At 42.8% G+C, this 20,378-nt stretch overlaps 1 protein-coding gene across 1 annotated transcript in view; it reads left to right on the forward strand.

The window, feature by feature from the left end:
* The window catches only part of pax5 (paired box 5), a 48,605-nt gene that overhangs the window by 19,370 nt on the left and 8,857 nt on the right, over positions 1-20,378 (forward strand). Inside the window, exons 5-7 of the mRNA XM_073466926.1 lie at positions 10-135; positions 7,495-7,595; positions 17,058-17,190. Coding sequence (XP_073323027.1) covers positions 10-135; positions 7,495-7,595; positions 17,058-17,190 — 360 coding nt within the window. The remainder of the gene's footprint in view (positions 1-9; positions 136-7,494; positions 7,596-17,057; positions 17,191-20,378) is intronic.

Here is a 20,378-nt window from a genome sequence, read left to right on the forward strand (position 1 = left end):
TGCCTGCAGGGACGTCCGTGGCTGCCACACAAGTGTCGGCGGTGACCAGTGACTCAGCCGGCTCCTCGTACTCCATCAGCGGCATTCTGGGTATCAGCTCAGCTGCTGATGTCGGCAAGAGGAAGAGGGATGAAGGTGAGCAAAAGAATATATGTGTGTTTACTTGCATTGTTGTATTTTTTTGGTGGTGATGGCACACGTACAAACACAGTACATAACATACATAAACACATTATATGATGACGGACAGTCTGAGGAACCCCCTCCTCACTGTACAGCACAGAAAGCCCAGATGGAAAGAACTCAGCAGGATCAATGACAGATGTGTGCGAGTCTGTGTGTGTGTGTGTGTGTGTGTTTGCGTGTGCAATATGGGAGATCTAAACCAAACATCTTCATTCAGAAAGCCCTATTTGTTTACCAACAGAGCTTCACTGGAGAGCTACCTGAGAAGTCGGTTTATGCATGCACTATTGATCATATACGTTGTCATACTGGATCAATGTTGTATGCATGTTAATAGAGGTGTGTGAGCTTGTGTGTGTGGGTGTCTCACATGTACTGTATGTATGTTTGCGTCTGTGTGTGTACAAACACGTGTGCATGATTGTGAGTGTGTGTGTGGCGGTGTCAGTGGCATTAAAAAGCCATCACACAGACAGTCTCCTGCGGTAAATGAGACAGGACCAGATGTCGGAGCGAGGGGGGGTGACAGAACGCCACTGGGGGCTATTTCACACACACACACACACACGCACACGCACACAGATATAGTATCCTTTCCCACTGCTGATGAATTTCCAAAACATTCCAGCAGGTTCCAGGATGAATCCCAGGTGACATCTTGTGCGTTCTGATAAGGTCCACACACCCATCAGCAGAGCACAAAGACTTTAGCCCACACACACTCACTCACACACACACGGGTGAATAATGATGACATACAAAGGTAGCTGATAAAAGTTTCTCCGTTTTGTGAACTTAGCAGTATCTTACCTTCAATAATTGTAACGTGAATAAAAAAAGTGGAAATGCCAGAATTTCATGAAATATTGGAGAAACGTTTTTACGCTTGTCTGAAGTGGAAAGTGTGTTGACAAAGTGGAATGAAAACGGACTTTTGAATAAATCACGCCGTATGAACCGTGTGACTTTTTTGTCACTGAGGCTTCTGCTCTACTGAGGAGATGAACATTTGCGCAAGCTTTACTTCCCTGAAATTAGTACAAGAAACAAATGGAAATGCCACGTTTTCATCATGTTTTACTACATAGTTTTGAAATATTTGACAGGGGCTCTTTTAATTATGTCATCTCTAGCACCCTCTTCTTCTGCAGTGCTTTGACAAGCGCCACCAGCTGTTGGTCTCGATGTGACCAACTCCTAATATACACATTAAGGCTGCTACGGTATCAGTTTTTCACTTCATGATTACCGTGGCCAATCAAATTCACGATAACGATATTATCGCAATATCTATGGAAATTTGAAATTTTTTATAAAAAATCCTAGCAATCAAATTCATCCTTAACTGTTTTTACTGTGTTTTTTCCTCTTTTTTGGCAAAAAAATACTCAAAATACGAGTGTAGGGAGGTGGAGAGTGAATCTGTAACCATAAACTTAAAAAAATTAACGCAAATATTGAAAATATTGTGACACCTCTAATTCACAAAATATGGAAGTTTATGGAAATGTGCAGCCATTCACATTTTCTATAGAAGATTAACATTTTTTATTTTTTTATTTCACTAAATTTTGGTGGAAACTTGACTATACATTAGTGGTTACTCCTTGACGGATGTCATGTTTAATACCCACCTGAAATTGTCCCTTTCACAGTCGACATTTTGACTTTTTAAATGATGATAAGCACAGATGTAACTAATAACATAACATGATATTTCTGTTTCATTCAGTTGCTTTACCAGTTATAACGAGTCATAATGTATCAGGGGTCTACTTTTCTTTTAAAGCCATATTTAATTGTCAAGAATAATGTGAGTCATGTATAATTACACAAATGATATACTGCTCTGACGTCTGTGGCAAAGACTCTGTGGTTGAATCTGTAGTCGAAGTAAAAGCTCTGTAATCTAATTAGCAACATTATTGTTTCGCTTTGTTCTTTATGTGCATGACGCGCTACACTTTGCGCTAAATGTGTGGTCTGTTTGTTGTTTTACTACGACTCGACGTTGGGTTCTTAATTTATATCAAAAATATTGTATCACTTCAGCGTTTCACTGAAGCATCCAGAAAGCGCCATTGAAGCGTTGTGTCGCTCAGCGTCACGTTTTATCTACAGTGTTTCTGTGGCAGAGGTCTGCGCGGTTGGCTCTGTGGTCTAATTAACAGCATTGCTAATCACAGCTTCCATTAGAGCAGCCCCCGCTGGATAATGACACACACACACAGCAAGGGGCGACAGGGGGAACAGCATGCACTGACATGGACAGACAAACACATACACAGATACACAATAATGCAAGCCTCTCACACACACACTCACACCCATATGCTTGTCGGCACGGACATTTGTACACAGAAGGGGAAAAGATATGAACATACACAAGTCACCCACACACACATCAGCCTTCTCTTGTTGATGTTGTAGTTGTATCTATCGCTCTGTACAGGTAAATGTGTTACACATGTAGTAATGAGACAGTAACAGGGAATCTGTGCATCTACCTCAAAGTTCAAACACTGACTTCCCATGTATGCAGAAAAGCATTTAGAGAAAAGTATTTAAGTAAACAAGGTTTTTGTTTAGGGGAGCAAGTTGAGCCACTTTTTACATTTGGTGATTTTACAGGGAAATCAAAGTGTGTTTGTATCAAATCATAGTTAATATATATACTTCAGGTTCTTATGAACCCGTGGAATTTAAATAAAAGTTATCTAATTATGATGGTTTCAGAACAATCACACTAAAAAAAATAGTCCTATGGCACAATTTGCCCCAAGGTGGAGGTAAAATGAGCATGGGGTCGGGGTAAATTGAGCTCTCTAGGGCTTAGCAGACACCGTTAAATACTGATGAGATCATATTGAACACTATAAATTGAACAAAGTGAAAAACTCATACTTTTAATCAAACCATATGTTTGTGTGAGCGCTTGGTAAACATGCTAAAATGATCAAGATATCAGACTCTTTCTGCTGTATTTTGAATTTGAGTGACACCTTTCCGTGACCTTATTCACAGCAGACATTTTGACATGTAATGAGCAGGAAAAACAAAGATGGCTGAATCACATTTAGTTTTTCCTGTTCCATGACTCTGACATAGTGCAGAATGGTTGACCGGTAGGGTGTCTTTGGACACTTGAATGAGACTGAGCTATTGTAACTTTTATCAGGGCCCTGCCTATGTTTCATGCTATCAAAATGTCTGCTGTGACAAAAAGTAAATTTAGAGGCAGACCACCCAACTGAAATACAGTACAGGAGAAGTGCACCTGTTTCCCTTTTATGGACTCAAAGTGATCTTTAGGTGAATAATATGATATATATTTTTTAAATGGGGCATAGCTTCAAGCCACTGAGTAAGCAAACGCACTGCTGTAGTGCCCATGAGCAAGCATCAGGGGTGTTTTTGTAATTGTGACACTATGAAATGATCATATCTTACAATGTATCAACATGCATATAAAATTGCGATCAGGAAACCGTTTATCTCTGCTGTAACTTATAAGCATAGAAATGGCAGCTGTTCAAGTGATGGGAACACAAGAAGGCGGGATCGTGGCATGTGTGTTTCTGTGTGTGTGTGTGTGTGTGTCGGCAGGAAGAGTGTGTATGGGTAAAGCCCTGTGGTGACCTGTGCCCCCAGCCAAAGCGAGGGGAAGTGGGGGGTGACCGGGGGGCCAAATGTAGATGAATGGGAGTGAATGGAAGAACTTGACTTGTGGGGCCAAAAGGGGACTATTGTATCTTAACCTATTCTCTTATACACAGCGGCTGTGTGTGTGTGTGTGTGTGTGTGTGTGTGTGTGTGTGTGTGTCTGTGTGCGTGTGTGGATGTGGAGATCAGGACAGGTGGACCTGTTAAGATAGGGAACGTTTCTTTCTGTCAGTGATTCCTTAATGAAGTTTGAAGGAAAATAATTTTTACTGGTTGTTAAAAAGTCTCTTTTGCACGAAGAAGAAATATTGTCAATGGCGCTTACCCAGAATGCCAAGATGACCTCTCACCCCCTTGTGCATCCACTGTGACATGCAGCAGCTTAACAGATAAAAGACGCTGGGAGTGAGCAAAAGATGGAGGACGGCGGAGAGGAGAGGAGGGAGGGGTGCTCCGCCCTTCACCCTGAGTTCCTCTCTGTGCCTCCCGCCCCCCAAAAAACTTTGATCTCTGGAGTTTAGATGCCGCACACACACACACACACGCACAGGCTGGGGCTGTGAGGTCAGACTTACGACCTCTGTCCTATCAGTATGATAATCTATGTCATCTATGTCAAGTGCAAAAAGATGCACAGTGGTGGTGTCCTACCCCCTGCAGACACACACACACACACACACACACACACACACACCGCACACTGACACACACAAACAGGTGACAACCCATCTAAGTCTCAAAGGTATTTGGATTTAATAATCCAACTGTTCCTGCCTTGTCGAATAAATGGCAACGGCAGGCCGAGTCAGAGTGACACAGTGATGGAGGAAGAGAGAGAGAGAGATAGAGGGAGAGAGAGTGAGAGACAGAGAAGGCGGAAGAGAGAGGAAAAAGGCAGAAGAGAGAGAACAATAAGGGCTCATTGTTTGTTTTGTTCTGCTCTGAAAAAGAGGGAAGAGAAGCGCTTCCCTTCTGAGACTGACTCACAGAGATAGAGGCAGCTGTGAGTGTGTATGTGTGTGTGTGTGTGTGTGTGTGTGTGGGTGTGAGTGTGTGTGTGTGTGGGTGTGAGTGTGTGTGTGTGTGTATCCGACAGTGAATAGGATTTAACCCGTCACGGCAATGAGTTTCTTTACCCATCCATGGATACAATGAGACCAGCCGGATATCAAGCTACCCACCCACACCCACATCCACAACAAGACACACACACACACACACACACACACACAGGCGTACAGACACACACACCTACACACATTCATACAGATGAATGGACAATATTGATTATCATAAATAAAAGCTTTGTTCTTACTGCTCGATTACAGTAGGTCCTGTCTGTCTCCTTCGTTCTCCGTCTTTCTCTGGTCCTTTGTCGGCGCTCCGTCGTGGCTTGGGTCAGTCTTTCAGTGTGTATTTGTGTGTGTGTGAGTGTGTGTGTGTGTGTGTGTGTGTGCGAGTGACAGAGAGAAAGCAGAAAGCAATAAGCTGGCTGAAATGGTGCCATCAGAGCTACATGATTGATCAATTGAATTCCATCATGGGGACTGGCCGGTGGGATTAAATGGGTCGCCGTGGGTTACCAGGCTAAAGCATCATACCGGCTTTATCTCCCCCCTGATTGGTCTGTCACCAGAGACCTGGACCATACACTCACACTGCTCCCAGCATCTGTATATGAGTGTGTGTGTGTGTGTGTGGCTATAGTAGAGAAAGAGAGATTATGATCAAGCAGTGTGTTTGTGAGAGAGTGGCTGAAAGAGGTTTTTGTGTACTGAAAAGGTGTAGCGAGGTTCTGTGAGTTTCGCAGCACTGTGTGAGTGTGAGGTGTGATGATTTGAGGTTTACTCTTGAAGTCTTTGAAATCATATGAAAAGCACGCACCAATGTCCCACCTCTAGATGTATCATTTTATTAAGTTTTCAACAGGTTACAACTCAAATCGGGAAAATGAGTATGTAGCTCACTTTCAGTTTTACCTACAGATAATCTGGCTAAATCATTAGCTGGTTAACATTCAGTCTAATCTTCTGACAGCTCAACCTTAAATCCCTGACACACCAGGCCAATGTTACCCCGTTGGGCATCATCGGGCATTGTCCGAGGCTCCAGTCAGTGCGGTGTGTCCCGCACCGTTGGCACTGGACAGCCCTTGTCAGTGGCTTTTTGGCATACAGAATCAGCAGCTCGCTGTAGCATTCATGATTTCACAAATTTTGCACAATTTCTCCTTATATTTCCCCTCCGCCTCTTCACCAGTGCAATTTGTTTTTACCAGACACATTCCTCATTAAAAGTGGCTATATTAGCGAGATTGGTGTCAAAAAAATGCTCCTTAATCATAACAAGGGTTTGTATATCCGCAGAAAGGTATTTCCTTTCACACAGATGCAGGACCTACTAGCTTGTTGGCTGTCGGCTGTAGTATTTGTGGTGTGTTCAAGTGCAGCTTTTTGAATACTGAAACGTGTGTGGAGTGAGTTTACCAGACCTCCTTAGCCCGCTCCTCATCTCTACTGCAGGCTAGCAACGGTGGTGCTACATTAGCTGCTACTAGCACTCTGAACAAACAATTAGCATGTTGCATTGTGGGAATCATACATGGCAGGTTCTGAGGAGAAAGAAGAATGGGTAGAAAACGACAATATCTGTTTCTGCTGCATTTTGATCCTTTTGTTTAACTGTATATCGACCGTCCAAAAAACTAAATTGGGGGATGTTACTGAAAGAATTATCCTTTAATGAATGGTGATTATAGTTTTCTTTCTTTCTTTCTTTCTTTCTTTCTTTGACCTGGCTACATCACTCTTTGTTTTTTCTTTAAGATCACAGTCTGGCACAAATGGATCTGTATTTTCAGTCCAAATGGAAAAAAAATATATTTGAAGCCCCTTCCCCATCTCCACCTGTCTGTCATATCACTCCCTCTGCTGCCGCACAGACACTCACACACTCACACACACACACCAAACACACAGTGACCCCCAGGACTAAAATAGGCTCTCAGGAGCGGTTTGGAGCGATGAATTGGCTCTATAGCGGGGGATTTTCACCCTCATCCCCTTTTTCTCTTTATCTTTTTCTCTCGTTCACTCTTTCTAATCATTTGTGGGCCGCGACTCTTCACAGCTCTTATAATTGTCTCGTTCGGTCCCTCAGCCTTGCAATAACTGCAGGATACGAGAGCTCACAGTCTAATACTGATACCACAGCAATATATATTTGTGTGTCTGTGTGTGTATGGGTGTTACGACAAGAAGTGTGTATATACGAGGGGCGAGAGTGTACTTTTTGAGAGATCAAGAAGGAGGGACAGCGTATGCTTGGTAATGGATTGCATTTGTATAGCATTTTCTCTGAGTCTCCACAATCTATGAAGTCACTCAGTCCTAAATCAGCTCAGTGGGGTTCATTTGAGTCCTTACATTGCTCAAACTTCTCTCTCTACATCTGCCTCAGTGATTTATTTTTTCAACCCTCCCTTCAGTCCTCTATCATCGCCATCTTTCTGGATTCTCCTGGTTATAGACTCACCACCACCTCCTTTAACTCTCTCTTTGAACCCCTTCTATTTCACTTAATCCTCCATTAAATGTCCTCCATCTACAACCCCTCTAACCTCATCCCTTTCTTCGCTCTTTCTAGGTTTGCAGGAGTCGCCGCTGGCCAACGGGCACGGCCACAGTGGGCGGGACTTCCTCAGGAAGCAGATGAGAGGGGAGCTGTTCTCGCCGCAGCAGATCGAGGTATTGGACCGTCTGTTTGACAGACAGCAACCCTGTCCAATCCAATCCAGCTCTGACCTCTATCTGAGCCCTGACTCTGGCAAGGTAAGGGCGTGGCACCGTGCAGGCTCTGGGCAGAGGTCAACAAGACTATAGGGTGCTCTGATGAAGAATAATGCAGGGGAAAACTTTCCATTAAAAACTAATGAGCGAGACTGACAGGGGCAGAAACAGAGTCAAGGGGTGCTCAGTGGCAGCCGTGGCCACCAGAGATTATAGCCTGGTTTATTCAGAACCACACACAGTTCCTCCTTGAGGGTCAGCATTTCTTTTTCCTGGTTGACACCACTCCTGCCTTGCCACAGCACAACCAGGGATGCTTTTTTTGCTTCCCTAACCCAACCCCCCTATTTTGGATTTGATAAGTCAAACAGCTATGCTTTCCTAATGCTTTAAAGGTCCAGTGTGTAGGATTTAGGACGATCTATTGGCAGAAACTGAATATAATATTCATAGTTATGTTTTCATTGGAGTATAATTACCTGAAAACAAAGATTGTTGTATTTCGTTACCTTAGAATGAGCCTTTCATATCTACAGAGGGAGCAGGTCCTCTTCAATGGAGTCCGCCATGTTGCACCGCCATGTTTCTACAGTATCCCAGAATGGACAAACCAAACACTGGCTCTAGAGACAGCGTTTTTGTGTTTTTGCATTCTTAGCGACCACTGTAGTGGAGGGTGAGTTGAGGGGTGTCACTAAATCCTACACACTAAACCTTTAAATAGTGATGTTATTCCTAGTTATTGCTCGTGCAGGATTTATTTCAAGTTTGATGACTTTTAGTGCTCGTTACTTCAGTTTGAACGCACTAGTTTCAGGTCACTTTGGACCAAAACGTTCTCCGAATGATTATACATAATATTATATATTTTTTGTAATGAATTGTAAGATTGACACACATATAACAGTCAATTGCACAAGACATATTTTTGTGCCGGCCACAACAGCCGGATCAAACTGTCTTCTGGCATGTTTGAATACGAAATCTGCAAAACATGAAGCTGCCCATTATGCAAAGGCTTAAAAGCTAATTGAATGAGTTTAAAGAGAGAAAACATTTTAACTCAAAGTGCACTAAAATGTATGACTTTTTATCGACAGAAATGTTTTGAGTTCATGTCGAGTAAACTGTGACGGATAAGAATGATTAAATGTGACTAAAACTAATAAGCATTTTCATCCAAAGACTAAAACTGAGACTAAATCTAAAATAGCTGCCAAAATTAACACTCAGCCCAAAGTAGGAAGTGGTCTCAGTCTGGCCATCCCCATGTTGTCTGGTCAGAGGTGCCAAATACAAACTTAATACCTCAACCTTAAACTATAACTGAAACACAAAGGAAATTACAGCATGTACTGAGACTATATTCATTTTGACATAATTAGGCCCTTAGCTCAGTGAGCTAATTATCGGTCAGCAGATAAACAAGTTTGTTTGTTTGATCTGCAATTATATTGTTAATATTTATTTTATAAAGACTCTTAAGGTTATGGGGAAAAGCAACTTCATTAAGACGACTTACAAACGGTGCCCTGTCTTTGAACTTTGTTGCTAGATGAAATGCTTGTCTCTGCTTTTAGCTAAAAGCCTGTCCTGCCTGCTATGCCTTGCCATGCCATGTCAATCTTGAAGAACTCAGTCAGACTGCAAAATGAAAATCAAATTTTGATACTCCTAATTGTGTCTGCAAATCATTGCATTCATCCTGATAGACATTTTTTGCTTCTTCTGTGTTGTTGTTTTTTCACTGAGTGACCTGAAAATGCCAACATCAAGCCATGTTTCTCTGTCAGTCCCACTGACTGCTGTGAGTTTCTGTGGTCTGATACGACTCAGTCAGGCCTGCCCTATTGATGTTCCTATAATCTAGATACACTGCAGGGGTTAATGAGCATATTGACCCGGCTCTCATTATGACCTCACTTCCTGCTGCTCGGGGACGGTGATGGGAGCTGTCCACATGCTGATGCATCTTGGGATTGTACTGCATACGTGTGTGTGTGAGAAAGGGTGTGTCTGTGTGTCTTAATGTTGCATCTAAATTGACCTCCCACCCTCTCCCAGCAGTAAGTAAATCTGAGTGGAATAGACAGGTGTAAGTATGACGCTGAATAACAAAACGACAAAAAGCCAGCATTTGTATTCTCTCTACACCTTTTCTCAGATGTCCTCTAATCTGCAGCCCTGCGGAAATATTTTGTGAACGTCTTAAAATGACACTTCCTTTAAAGATGTGCCTACTTCAGGTTTATTTAATCAGTGGATGTCAAGGGCAAAAGGATAAACACTCACTAAAGGAGTAGCAGTATATGGAGTCACATCCAGGCTACAGCCTTAGACCTATAGGGCAGAGTTTCTTCTTTTAGCCCATTCACTTCCCTTTGACCGACATGGGGAGTGGAGTGGCACAGGGCGAGAGGTCGACAGGGATTGGCTCTAGTAGCTCTATAGACTACGACTCAAGACTATAATACCCATGATTCATAGGTCAGTGTCCTCTCTGAGCCCGGTCAAGCCACTGGGGTCGGGGATAGGGGCTTTAAACCATGGGTCGCAACGGGGTCAAACTGGAGCTGTATTGTGATTACAAAGAGGCGCACACACACTCGCTCTCTCACACACACATTAATCTACATCACTATCTGTCCCTCTACCTCCGCTCCCTTCTCTCATCCTGTCTAGCCGACCACCCCCCTTTTACTCGCCTGCATTTCCCAGAGGGAATGATTGACAGTCATACCCTCCAACACTGACACGCTGACAGCCACAGCTCAGCCGCTCTGGTATGTGGGCTGAGGTGTGTGTGTGTGTGTTTGTGTGTGTGTGAGGTTATGGTCAAGGAGGGTCATGCTGTGCTGTGACTGACATTCCTAAAAGATGTCTGATAAATACTTGGTCCTGCTGTTGGGGGTGCATTTGACAGAGTGTCAGCTTGTGTGTGTGTGAAAGAGAAAGAGAAAAGGAGCGAGTGGGAAACAGAGGTGCGATCGGCTCAATTTCAGGTACCAACAGTATATTATAATGCTATACTAATATACTGTAATTTCAGCGGTTATTTCAAGCTCTTCATTATCTTTTCGCTTTCTTGCCCTGAAACACGAGCCTCATTCATTATTTCTTCTCCCTTCATCCCGCCTGAATAGATAAAAAGTAAAAATTGCTCACGTTCCTCACAAGCAAATCTTATTTTATCTGTCACCAGTAGTTACTCTGCTATCCTGTTTGTCTCAGACCTTTTCTTTATCTTTCCTCCCTAACAAGCCATCCTTTTATCTCATCTCCCTCTCCTGCTCTTGTTCCCTCTCTCCCTGTAGTCTATTAAGTCCCACTATTAATTTGTGTGTGCGTGCTCCTATGTGTGTCTGCATGTGTGCCTGTCGGAGAGAGTTCATTTGAATTTCCCTTCAATCACTTCCTATTACCCAGGTGATAAATCAGCAGGGCTGACGGAGCCCCCACCCATCAGTGCTGCCCCCGGGTCCAAATGCCCACCCCAGCACCAACCAGTGTGGCTACACTGGGATATAAAAAGAAAAGTCTGTTTATTCTCATCATCCAAAAAGCTTAAAAAGACGGAGAGAGTTTAAAGGTGATCTCTTGTGAATGGTTAAACTGGTCAAAAGATGTTGAGGACTCATAATGCACACAAGTGCTGCCTTATAAATAGATTGTTACCCCCTTTACCTCTGTGTGAATTATTCAAGTTAGAGGCTCATGTTTTTCTGCATATGTCTTCTCGTCAACAAGTTCCAAGAAAAGACTGTGTTAGACCGTCTCTCAATACATCTCTCACTACTCCAAAGTTATTAGTTACCACAGAAATTGTAAATCTTAAAAAACAGGTCACAAATTTATAGTGCCATTAACAAAAAGGCTTTAGGTAATTTCTTAAAGCAGCTGAGCACTGTAGTTTTTACCAAACAAAATTGAATAGTGCATTTTTGGGGATTATTTTCACCCATGCATTGATTGACATTGAGGAAGTATTTATGTCAGCAGGACCTGGGAACACACATGTTCACTGCAACATCAGCCAGTTCACCAGTGTGGCCTGTTGTTGTATTTTAATGACACAGAGGTAAAGACTACATTAAGGTTTTCATACAGTAAGCAAAGTCATTTGCTCAAATTGTGCTTCGTCTCTGTTGATTGTTAGCTGTAAGCTAGCTAACAACAGACGTTCCTGCAACAATAGGATTGTTGTCCATAGTTTGTGTTGTTCCAGGGATCACACATAGTGTGACACGGGCCACAATGCGGGTTGCCGTGGTAACGTAAATTTCTCACTAATAAGCTAATTACCTAAGTAATACTACTAAGCTCATGACAACAATGGTGTTTCCGTTTACACTGGGCTTTTTACCAGAAAAGATGTTTACTCTCTGGGGAGCACTGTGTTTAATTACTGCTCACACATTTCCTACTGCGGCAGCTTCACTTCAGAAGCATTTAACTGGCAAAACACGAGTTGACTTTTATTATGAAGTAGGCTAGTCACAGGAAATGCACTGTGTTCAGTGAGATTAGCACATACTGCTATCATTAATCAAAAATGCGTTTACGGAGCAAAACAGCTGTCATTTTCGGCATGTGTTGACAGCGGATCAGTTTTATGTCAGGGAGTAGTTTTATACAGTCTGTGGGAGTAATGGCACAATGATGAGATGTTAGGTGAAGAGCTTCAGGTGACAGGCTGCACTCCTCCAACAGTGAGGTAACAACTCCTTTTCCCTCATTAACGTTACCAGGTTTCCTATTAGACTTGGGTTTAAATGAGAATTATTGCCAAATAGGCACTTTTGGTTTCACTTAAACAACAAATCCTCTGCCATCATCTTGTCGGTTAACTCTCCTTACTCTCGTCACGTGAAAAGTGAATGAGACTATAACCTTCTAATCTGAACGGTTTAGTAAGAACAGAACAAAACGACACATCATGGCAGGAAGAGTCTAGTTCCTGATAGATGTAGACAGTGCTGACTAACTTTCCAACGTTTGAGTGGAGAAAAATGTGCATGTAATTGTCCAATTTACTTGACTTTACTCTAAAATTCACTTTGCACTCTTTGGCCTCACAGACAATACTTTACAAGTTGGATCAATTCATTGTTGGTGCTGGTTTTATCATGAGTTTTGTTGACTGTGAGAGAAACAGCTTTACCCTCTCACTTCTGTGATGGGATCACTATTCTGTATGTGGAACAACAAAAAAAGGCACTGGGCACCAATGCACAAATATTTAATTTCCAAATTTAAATCAATAAATCATTCATAAAATAGAAATGTTAGGCCAATTTTCCATCCAAAATGTATGAACTTTTACAGCCTCTCCCCAGAGTTGAGGTCCATCTGGCTCGTCAGGAAATGAATATCCTCCCCACTGCTGCCACGCTCAGTTTGAGCGCAGATGAATTCCTTCCCCACAATCCCTGTCTCAGTTTGTGGGCCTCTGAGGGAATTGTATTTGTTTATAGTCAAGCCTTTTTCCATCAGGAGTACACAAGACAATGTGGAGAGAAGCAGAGAGAGAGAGAGAGATGGAGAAATCGGGAGCTATTTGGGGAATGGAGAAAAGGGAAATACTATTATGCAAATAGGGCAAGCCAACAAGGCCAGCATGTGTGTGTGTGTGTGTGTGTGTGTGAGTGTGTGAGTGTGTGTGTGTGAGTGTGTGTTTGTGTGTGTCGGAGGGCCGATTAGGACTCATCTGTTATTGATGTGAAATTTGAACCAAACCATTACCTATCCAGATCTGAGTCAGTAGACCAACCTGCTGTGTGTAAGTGAGGGCGTGGGAGAGAGGATGAAGACACTGGCAGTGGCCTCACACTGTAAAGTTAAATGACTATTCAGATATAAAGTTATTTTTCATATTTAGGATGTAAGTTGTTCGTTCAGAATGAAATATGGACGTAGTCATCGTAATGTCAGCCTCAGGTTTCTGAAGAGCCATCGTGAAGCTCAGTGTGGTGGTTCGCTACTTGGCAGCTAGCTGTCAGTCAAAGTGGCCACGCCTGTAAATATACCAAACTTTAAGCTTTAATATAATTCAATACAGTTGCCATGAAGGGGGAAATAAGATTATAGAAACCAAAACTGTTTTTGTACCAGGCTGTAAACATGTAGTTGGCCATTTGATTGGGGGGCATGGGGATTTATGGGGATGGACTTGCTCAAGTGGCCATTGGAGGAACTGCAGTTCTTGGTACTTCTGCGTTGATCTTAGAGATTTTGTGACACTAAAAGAGAAGCATAAGCAAGCCGACATCAATAATCCACCAATTTGTGTAATGTAAATCTTGGAACAAAACATATGCTGGAATACGTCACTTGTGTTCAAACTTTTTGTTTGTTTGTTTTTATGCCTAGCATCTTTTATGAATCAAATGTAATACATCGTTGGACATGAGTTTAAAACTAACTTCAAGTGTAAATCCAAGAACATTTTTTAAATGCGGCCCCTAGTTCAGACCAAAAACAGCACAGGACAAGGGGCGTGCGAAGGCCTTAAAATGCCAAAACACTGCACAGGGGTTTATAATACTGTGGGGTTTACAACTCTGGAAGGTTCTCACAGTGGCAGTCACTCCAGCATTCATGAGAAAACGAGTAGAAGTTACAAAGTAATCCAAAAGATCTGAATACCTGCAACTGATTGGCCAACGCAATGCAAAATTTTGCAGTGGAGTCAGGTTCAACTTTATTCTGGACGACACTGCATTCTTCTTTTTTTGCTGGTAGCTCTCTGCCCACTGTGTCAATAGAGCAGCTGCTTTTTATTCGTGCAGCACCGAACACGGCCTCCATCCCAAAGGAACCATGCTTACTTTGTTGCAATTCTTTCCACATTATTTTCTCGCTTCCACTTTTTCTTATGTCTGACAAGCATTCAGCTCTCTCCGTCATCTCCATCCCATCTGTTCTCCTCTCATCCTTCTTTATGCCCATGACTTCCTGCCCCCTGGCCCAGCTCCTGTACCACCTTTTCTTTTAACCCTACATCCTGCAATGTACAACTCCCCCACCACCACCACCAACGCCACCTCCACCTCCAGCACCCCCCAAACCCCAACCCTTCCATGGCCCGGCAGCTGCGTCCCTCCTCTTTGATGAGGGCTGATGGCGCTGTATGAGCGGTGGAATTGACAACATTTACGGGGCCGAATGAGAATGATCCATCTTCCTTAGCGGGCCTGTCACCCCACTGGCCAAACTTCATCATGGCCAATTACCACGGCAGACCCCTTCTTCTCCGCTGCTGCTGCTGCCCGGCCCCCATCTACATGGATACATGGACACATTAGACACCATTATAATAAGACAGAGAGCGGCCAAGAGAGGGAGGAGGAGGGGGGTGTACAGGGATAGCATGTATGATTGGGTGAAAAAAAAAACTACAGGTGTGATGTGTGTGGGGGGGGGAGGGGGGAGGCATTAAGAGAGAAAAGAGGGCTTAAAAATGTGTCTGAAGTGTAAAGAGAGAGAGAGAGAGAGAGGGAGATGTGTGTGTAGTGTACTGGGTAAGCTCTTATTTGGCAGGTCACAGTCCAGTGGTTGTGTTGTGTGTTGACGAGCACAGGGGTGTTTAAGAGGTCAGTGAGCACAAACACACGCCTACACTTACACGTCCTCACACACATGCACACACACACACACACACACACACACACACACACACACACACACACACACACACACACGGATGCAGAGGTATTAAAAGGGTCAGTGCAAAACTCTCACCTCATCACCTAAAGGAAATTCTGATTGCTGTCATTAGTGTACACACACACACACACACACACACACACACACACACACACACACACACACAGTTCAGCTGTATAGACATTTATTTTTATAATTTTTCTACACAAAGTCGCAGCCATCGCAGAAGTATATTACAATTATTTGCGCATATTCTTACCGCTCAACATACTGGAGTTGGATTTTAATAGGCAATGGTGGTTGTTTAACAATGAAGACAACACCTCCCATGATCCTGTTCTATGCCACAACATCTGAAATCACGTACTGTGCCTTTAATCCTTACATTTTTACTGTGTTTTTCCATATATACATTCTATAAAATACACAATTCATATAATCACTCACACACATACACACCACACCACACATATAGCCAGCAGACAGGTCATTTGCCCATCATGAGTGTCGCAGCCCTGAGAATTGGTGGTTAATCTATATATAGTTGGTCATCAGCATCATTGCCATCACTCTAAATCACCACACACACACCGGGGCAGAGAGATGAGGATGGATGGGTCATGGTTTAGTGTTGGGGTCAGACTGAGGTGAGGGGACAGTTTCCATTATCCATCTATCTGTCTGCTTGTTGGGAAAGCGAGAGAGAGAGCACGCTCAGCTAGTTTGTAACAGTGGCTGCCTCATGATTTTTTGTCTGCATTAACTTGGTTGATACAAAGGTCATGAAATATACTAGGAACAACAGACTTTTTAAAGAATTTTAGATGAACAGAATGTAAAATTTTCAGTGTTTTCTATTGTGATATTTTGACTATTTTGTGGCACTAGAATAGATTACAGCAAAGATAAAATCAGAAGAGGAGTAATTTTATGACATGATGAACATTTGATTAAAAACATGCATATTTGCATAAACAAATAACTATTACATGTACGTTACTGTAACATTGTAACCTCTATTTCTTTTGACACTTTTTAATCTGCACTGTAGCTTCAAGGTCTGACTATCTGGAAGATCCTCAAGAGAGTTTTCACAGAGAAAAGAATCTGTACAACTAGATAACAACCTGATATTGCTTTGTCACTTCAGTCTCTTCTTCTCTATATGTCTTTAACTTGTGCACACTGTGTGTGTGTGTGTGTGTGTGTGTGTGTGTTAAGAGCACTGGGAGTCTGTGTGGATGTGTGTTGAGATGATCACAGTTCTTATTATTGTTGGTATCTGGGGAGACAAGAGGCTTTGTGTTAGCCATGGTCTATGCGATGCCACTGCTTATATGTGTACAACATGTACAATGTGTGTGTAGGTCTGTGTGTGTGAGAGTGTGTGAGGATGAGAGAGGAGAGATGAAGAGAAGGAGCAAGCTGATCCGCTGGTTATAGACTGTTGGACTTGGTTGTTCAGTAAATCCCTGTCTTTGTAAACAGATCAATAAACTCTCAGCTGTAGGTGTGTTCCTGTGTGTGTGTGTGTGTGTGTGTGTGTGTGTGTGTGTGTGTGTTCATACTAAAGCTTCATTGCTCTTTGCTATAAGGAAGGGGCAGCATGTTGGATTGTAGCAGGATGTAACAAACAAATTGATCACAGCTGTAAGCAACATCCAGCACTACAGTGTTTATTCATGTTGTATCGAACAGGAAACGTCATGATTTGTTCTTTTTTTTATTCTCTCTCCACTTCCTGCCTCTGCTCAGACGTCAGATTATTCGGCCATGGCCTCACTAAGTGGTGGACTGGACGAGATGAAGAACAGTTTGGCCAATCCTGGTACAGGGGCGGAGTTAGGAGCCAGTGTGTCCGGTCCACAGTCCTATTCACTCGTTCCAGGTAAGAAAGACAAGTATTTAACTGAACTCTTCTTTTTTTTACCTGATAACAAATTCAAGGTCCAACTCAACACCCCTTGTCTCTGCGTCCCCTATGGTGGCTGCTAAAAACATGAAAAGCAGCCGGTCCTCATCAGGAAAATGACCATTTAGGTTAACTGTGAGTGCAGCTCATTACGACCCATATTGTTGTTTGTTGTTAGGCAGTGGCCTCTAGTGCTTGTAGTACTTATTACAACAGCAAAGGAGGAAGTCAGGCAAAGTAGCATAAAGAACTGTTCAGGTCGAGAGCGAAACCAGAAAAAACAGAAAACACTGCTCCTGAAACGCCTCGTCATCACACTACGTCACAGAGTCACATATTCACATAATTTATGCCTCGCGGCTGGTTTGGCACGCAAGAATTGCTTTAGCTCAGCTCCTCTGTCTTAGTTAGTGGTGCTTGGTCAGGCTTGTGCGAGCTGACCAATCAGAGCAGACTGGGTATTTAGGAGGGGGGGTGTTAAAGAGACAGGAGCTAAAACAGAGGGTTTCAGACAGAGGGGGAATACAGTGCTGCAGCACTGGACAATATGAGAAAACTGATGTGTTTTTTTAACACTAAAGCATGTAAACCTAATCTAGTAGCAACCCAAAATAAAATTATGAACCTGAAAATTAGCATAATATATCTTTTTTTTCTTACCGTTTTTGCCTTTTGGAAATGCACATGAACGTGCATACACTACATTGCAACTAAATCAAGCTGAACAGTTCTAGTGTGCATTTTGAGCCTTTTTTTCATTTGTGGGGAGTTGTCAGCAACATTAGTTTCATGCCTGGTGAGGTTACATCTGATCTATGGTAGGAGCCCTGAAAAACTAATTAATTTAAAGTAAATTACCATAAACATTTTCAATGAATCCAGCAGTACAGTATACTTCATTTTGCATATTAACAACATCCAAATCCTAAAAAGATACAGAGTCAGATATTGATTGAGAATATAAACTGAATGGCCGTGCAACAAAATAATGATAAGATGATAATTCAGAGCTAATTGAAGCAGATTTTTTTCTATTTAACAATTGTGACTGATGTGATGAATTTCTTTTTTGCTCTGGCTGTGTGATCACAGCTCATTCCATATCAATACATGAAAGAGAAAAAAATGAAGCCTAGTGCACAGGTCTGACCTCAGTATAAAAAATACAGTAATTCGTATTCCAAACACAGTGAGCCAAACATCGTTTAAGTCCACCTCAGCAGTGAGCGAAGCTACATGGATTCCAAGTGATCCTGTTTAAAGAGCTCAGTGCTTTGGATCTCAGGAGAGGTGAGAAGCCCAGAGGAAAAGAAGGGAAAGAAAGGTGGAAGGATAGAGGAAAAGTGAGAGCCTCGTCTCCTCCTCTGTCTCCATTTAAGGGCGCCGGGAGAGGCAGCGGTTAATTAAGAGCAGACCGGGGAGCGCTTGGACAAGGCTTCGACGTTCCCATCTGTAATGAGGGGAATCATAGAGCTGGGAATTTGGGATATCTGGGAGAGGGCTCTTTTTTTGCCCTTTGAAACCACTGAGGAATATTACCTGCTCAAGTCAGGAGAGAGAGAGAGACACAGAGACACAGAGAAAAAAGAGAGAGGGAGATAAAATTTCCATTTCTGCTTATGCATGCAAACACACATTCATATTCACACACACACCCTCTGAATATTATGCATGCATTTCCTTTCCTGTCTCTTCCCTCAGAATAGAGCTCCCTCTAGGGGATCAGACGTCTCTGTGTTTGACGCAATGTTATTGCATCCTTGAAGTGTTGATACTCCGGACACATGCTGTAGAGCAACATTTACACATTCAATCTTCCTTTCTGAGGCCTTTCCAAATCTGTAGGGCATTTTCCTTTTTTTTGCCCTGAACGCCACCTAGTCAACATGAGTGCAAAGGGATGCACTGTACACCCTCGATTCCCTCCAGGTTTGACACATGTTCCTCTGATGGCTGTTTGATGTGGAGGAGTTAGATCGGGAGAGAGTAAAAGAGAAAAAGAGGAAGGGGATACGTGTTCATGTGTAGCTGCAAGCGAGCACGGAGGAGACTTGTACTTGTTCGTTGACCTCTACGGCAAAGCTGTGGAGAACAGATACATCAACACAACTGGCATACATATGCACAAATACACTGCGTGCACAGACACAGAACACACACACACACACACACACACACACACACACACACACACACACACACACACACACACACACACACCTCAGAGGATCTGGCCCTGTCTGCCCCCTCTAAGTTGGGCTGTAGAGAGTCCATCTCTCCTCTCTTCCACCCTCTCCTCCCTCTCCTCCTTGCCCTGTGCACTGACCCTGAGCGGATGAGTAGCCCGTCTGCACTAATGCCTCGCTGTCGCGTCAAACGCAGAGAAAAACTTTACTACACTGAGACAGCAGAGAGGAGGCGGAGAGGGACAGAGGAGGCTGGAGTCGAGAGGGGATCAGTGAGAGAGAAACACAAGTAGGGAGGGAGGTGAGGAGGCAAATATCAAGTGGAGAGGACAGAAATATGAGAGGATGAGATGTTGGATTCGTTTGTAAACACACATTTTTCTGTGCTTACTCCCCTTCCTCATTTCAAGTCCATTTCTTCTGCCCATTTCTGTTCTACTTGATTTTTTCTCCCTTAAAGCCTGACTGACAACTGATTTTTGAGGTTGACCAATACTGATATTTAGGAACTGAAAAGATTAACAACGATGAATAATCCATTAACACATTTACACATAAACATGCATTCCCTTAAATAAGATTTTTAGCCAAGCTATCAGCAGGGGTCTAACAATGACAGCGTCAGTCTGTCGTTCCACTACTCCAGACCGCAATATCTCAGTTTTGTACAGACATTCAAGGTCCCCAGAGGGTCTAGGCCTGTCCTAATGGTGCCTATTAGAATATTTAGGGCTTCACAATTAATCAAAATATTATCAAAATCAAAACATGCCAAGTGTAATATCCAAATCAGCCGACAAATCTTGATTGCCAAATGTAAGAAAACATGTTTGTTTGAATCCAACCTCAATATGCTTATCATTATGCAAATCAAACCTGCTTAACATCAGAATTTTTTCTGTGTAAGCTTAAAGCACCACTGTGTCAAAATCTAACACATTTGTTAGCATGGCTGACCTTTGACCAAGATTTGTTCTG

Source organism: Pagrus major, chromosome 1 (assembly GCF_040436345.1).
Source record: "Pagrus major chromosome 1, Pma_NU_1.0".
NCBI lineage: Eukaryota > Metazoa > Chordata > Actinopteri > Spariformes > Sparidae > Pagrus > Pagrus major.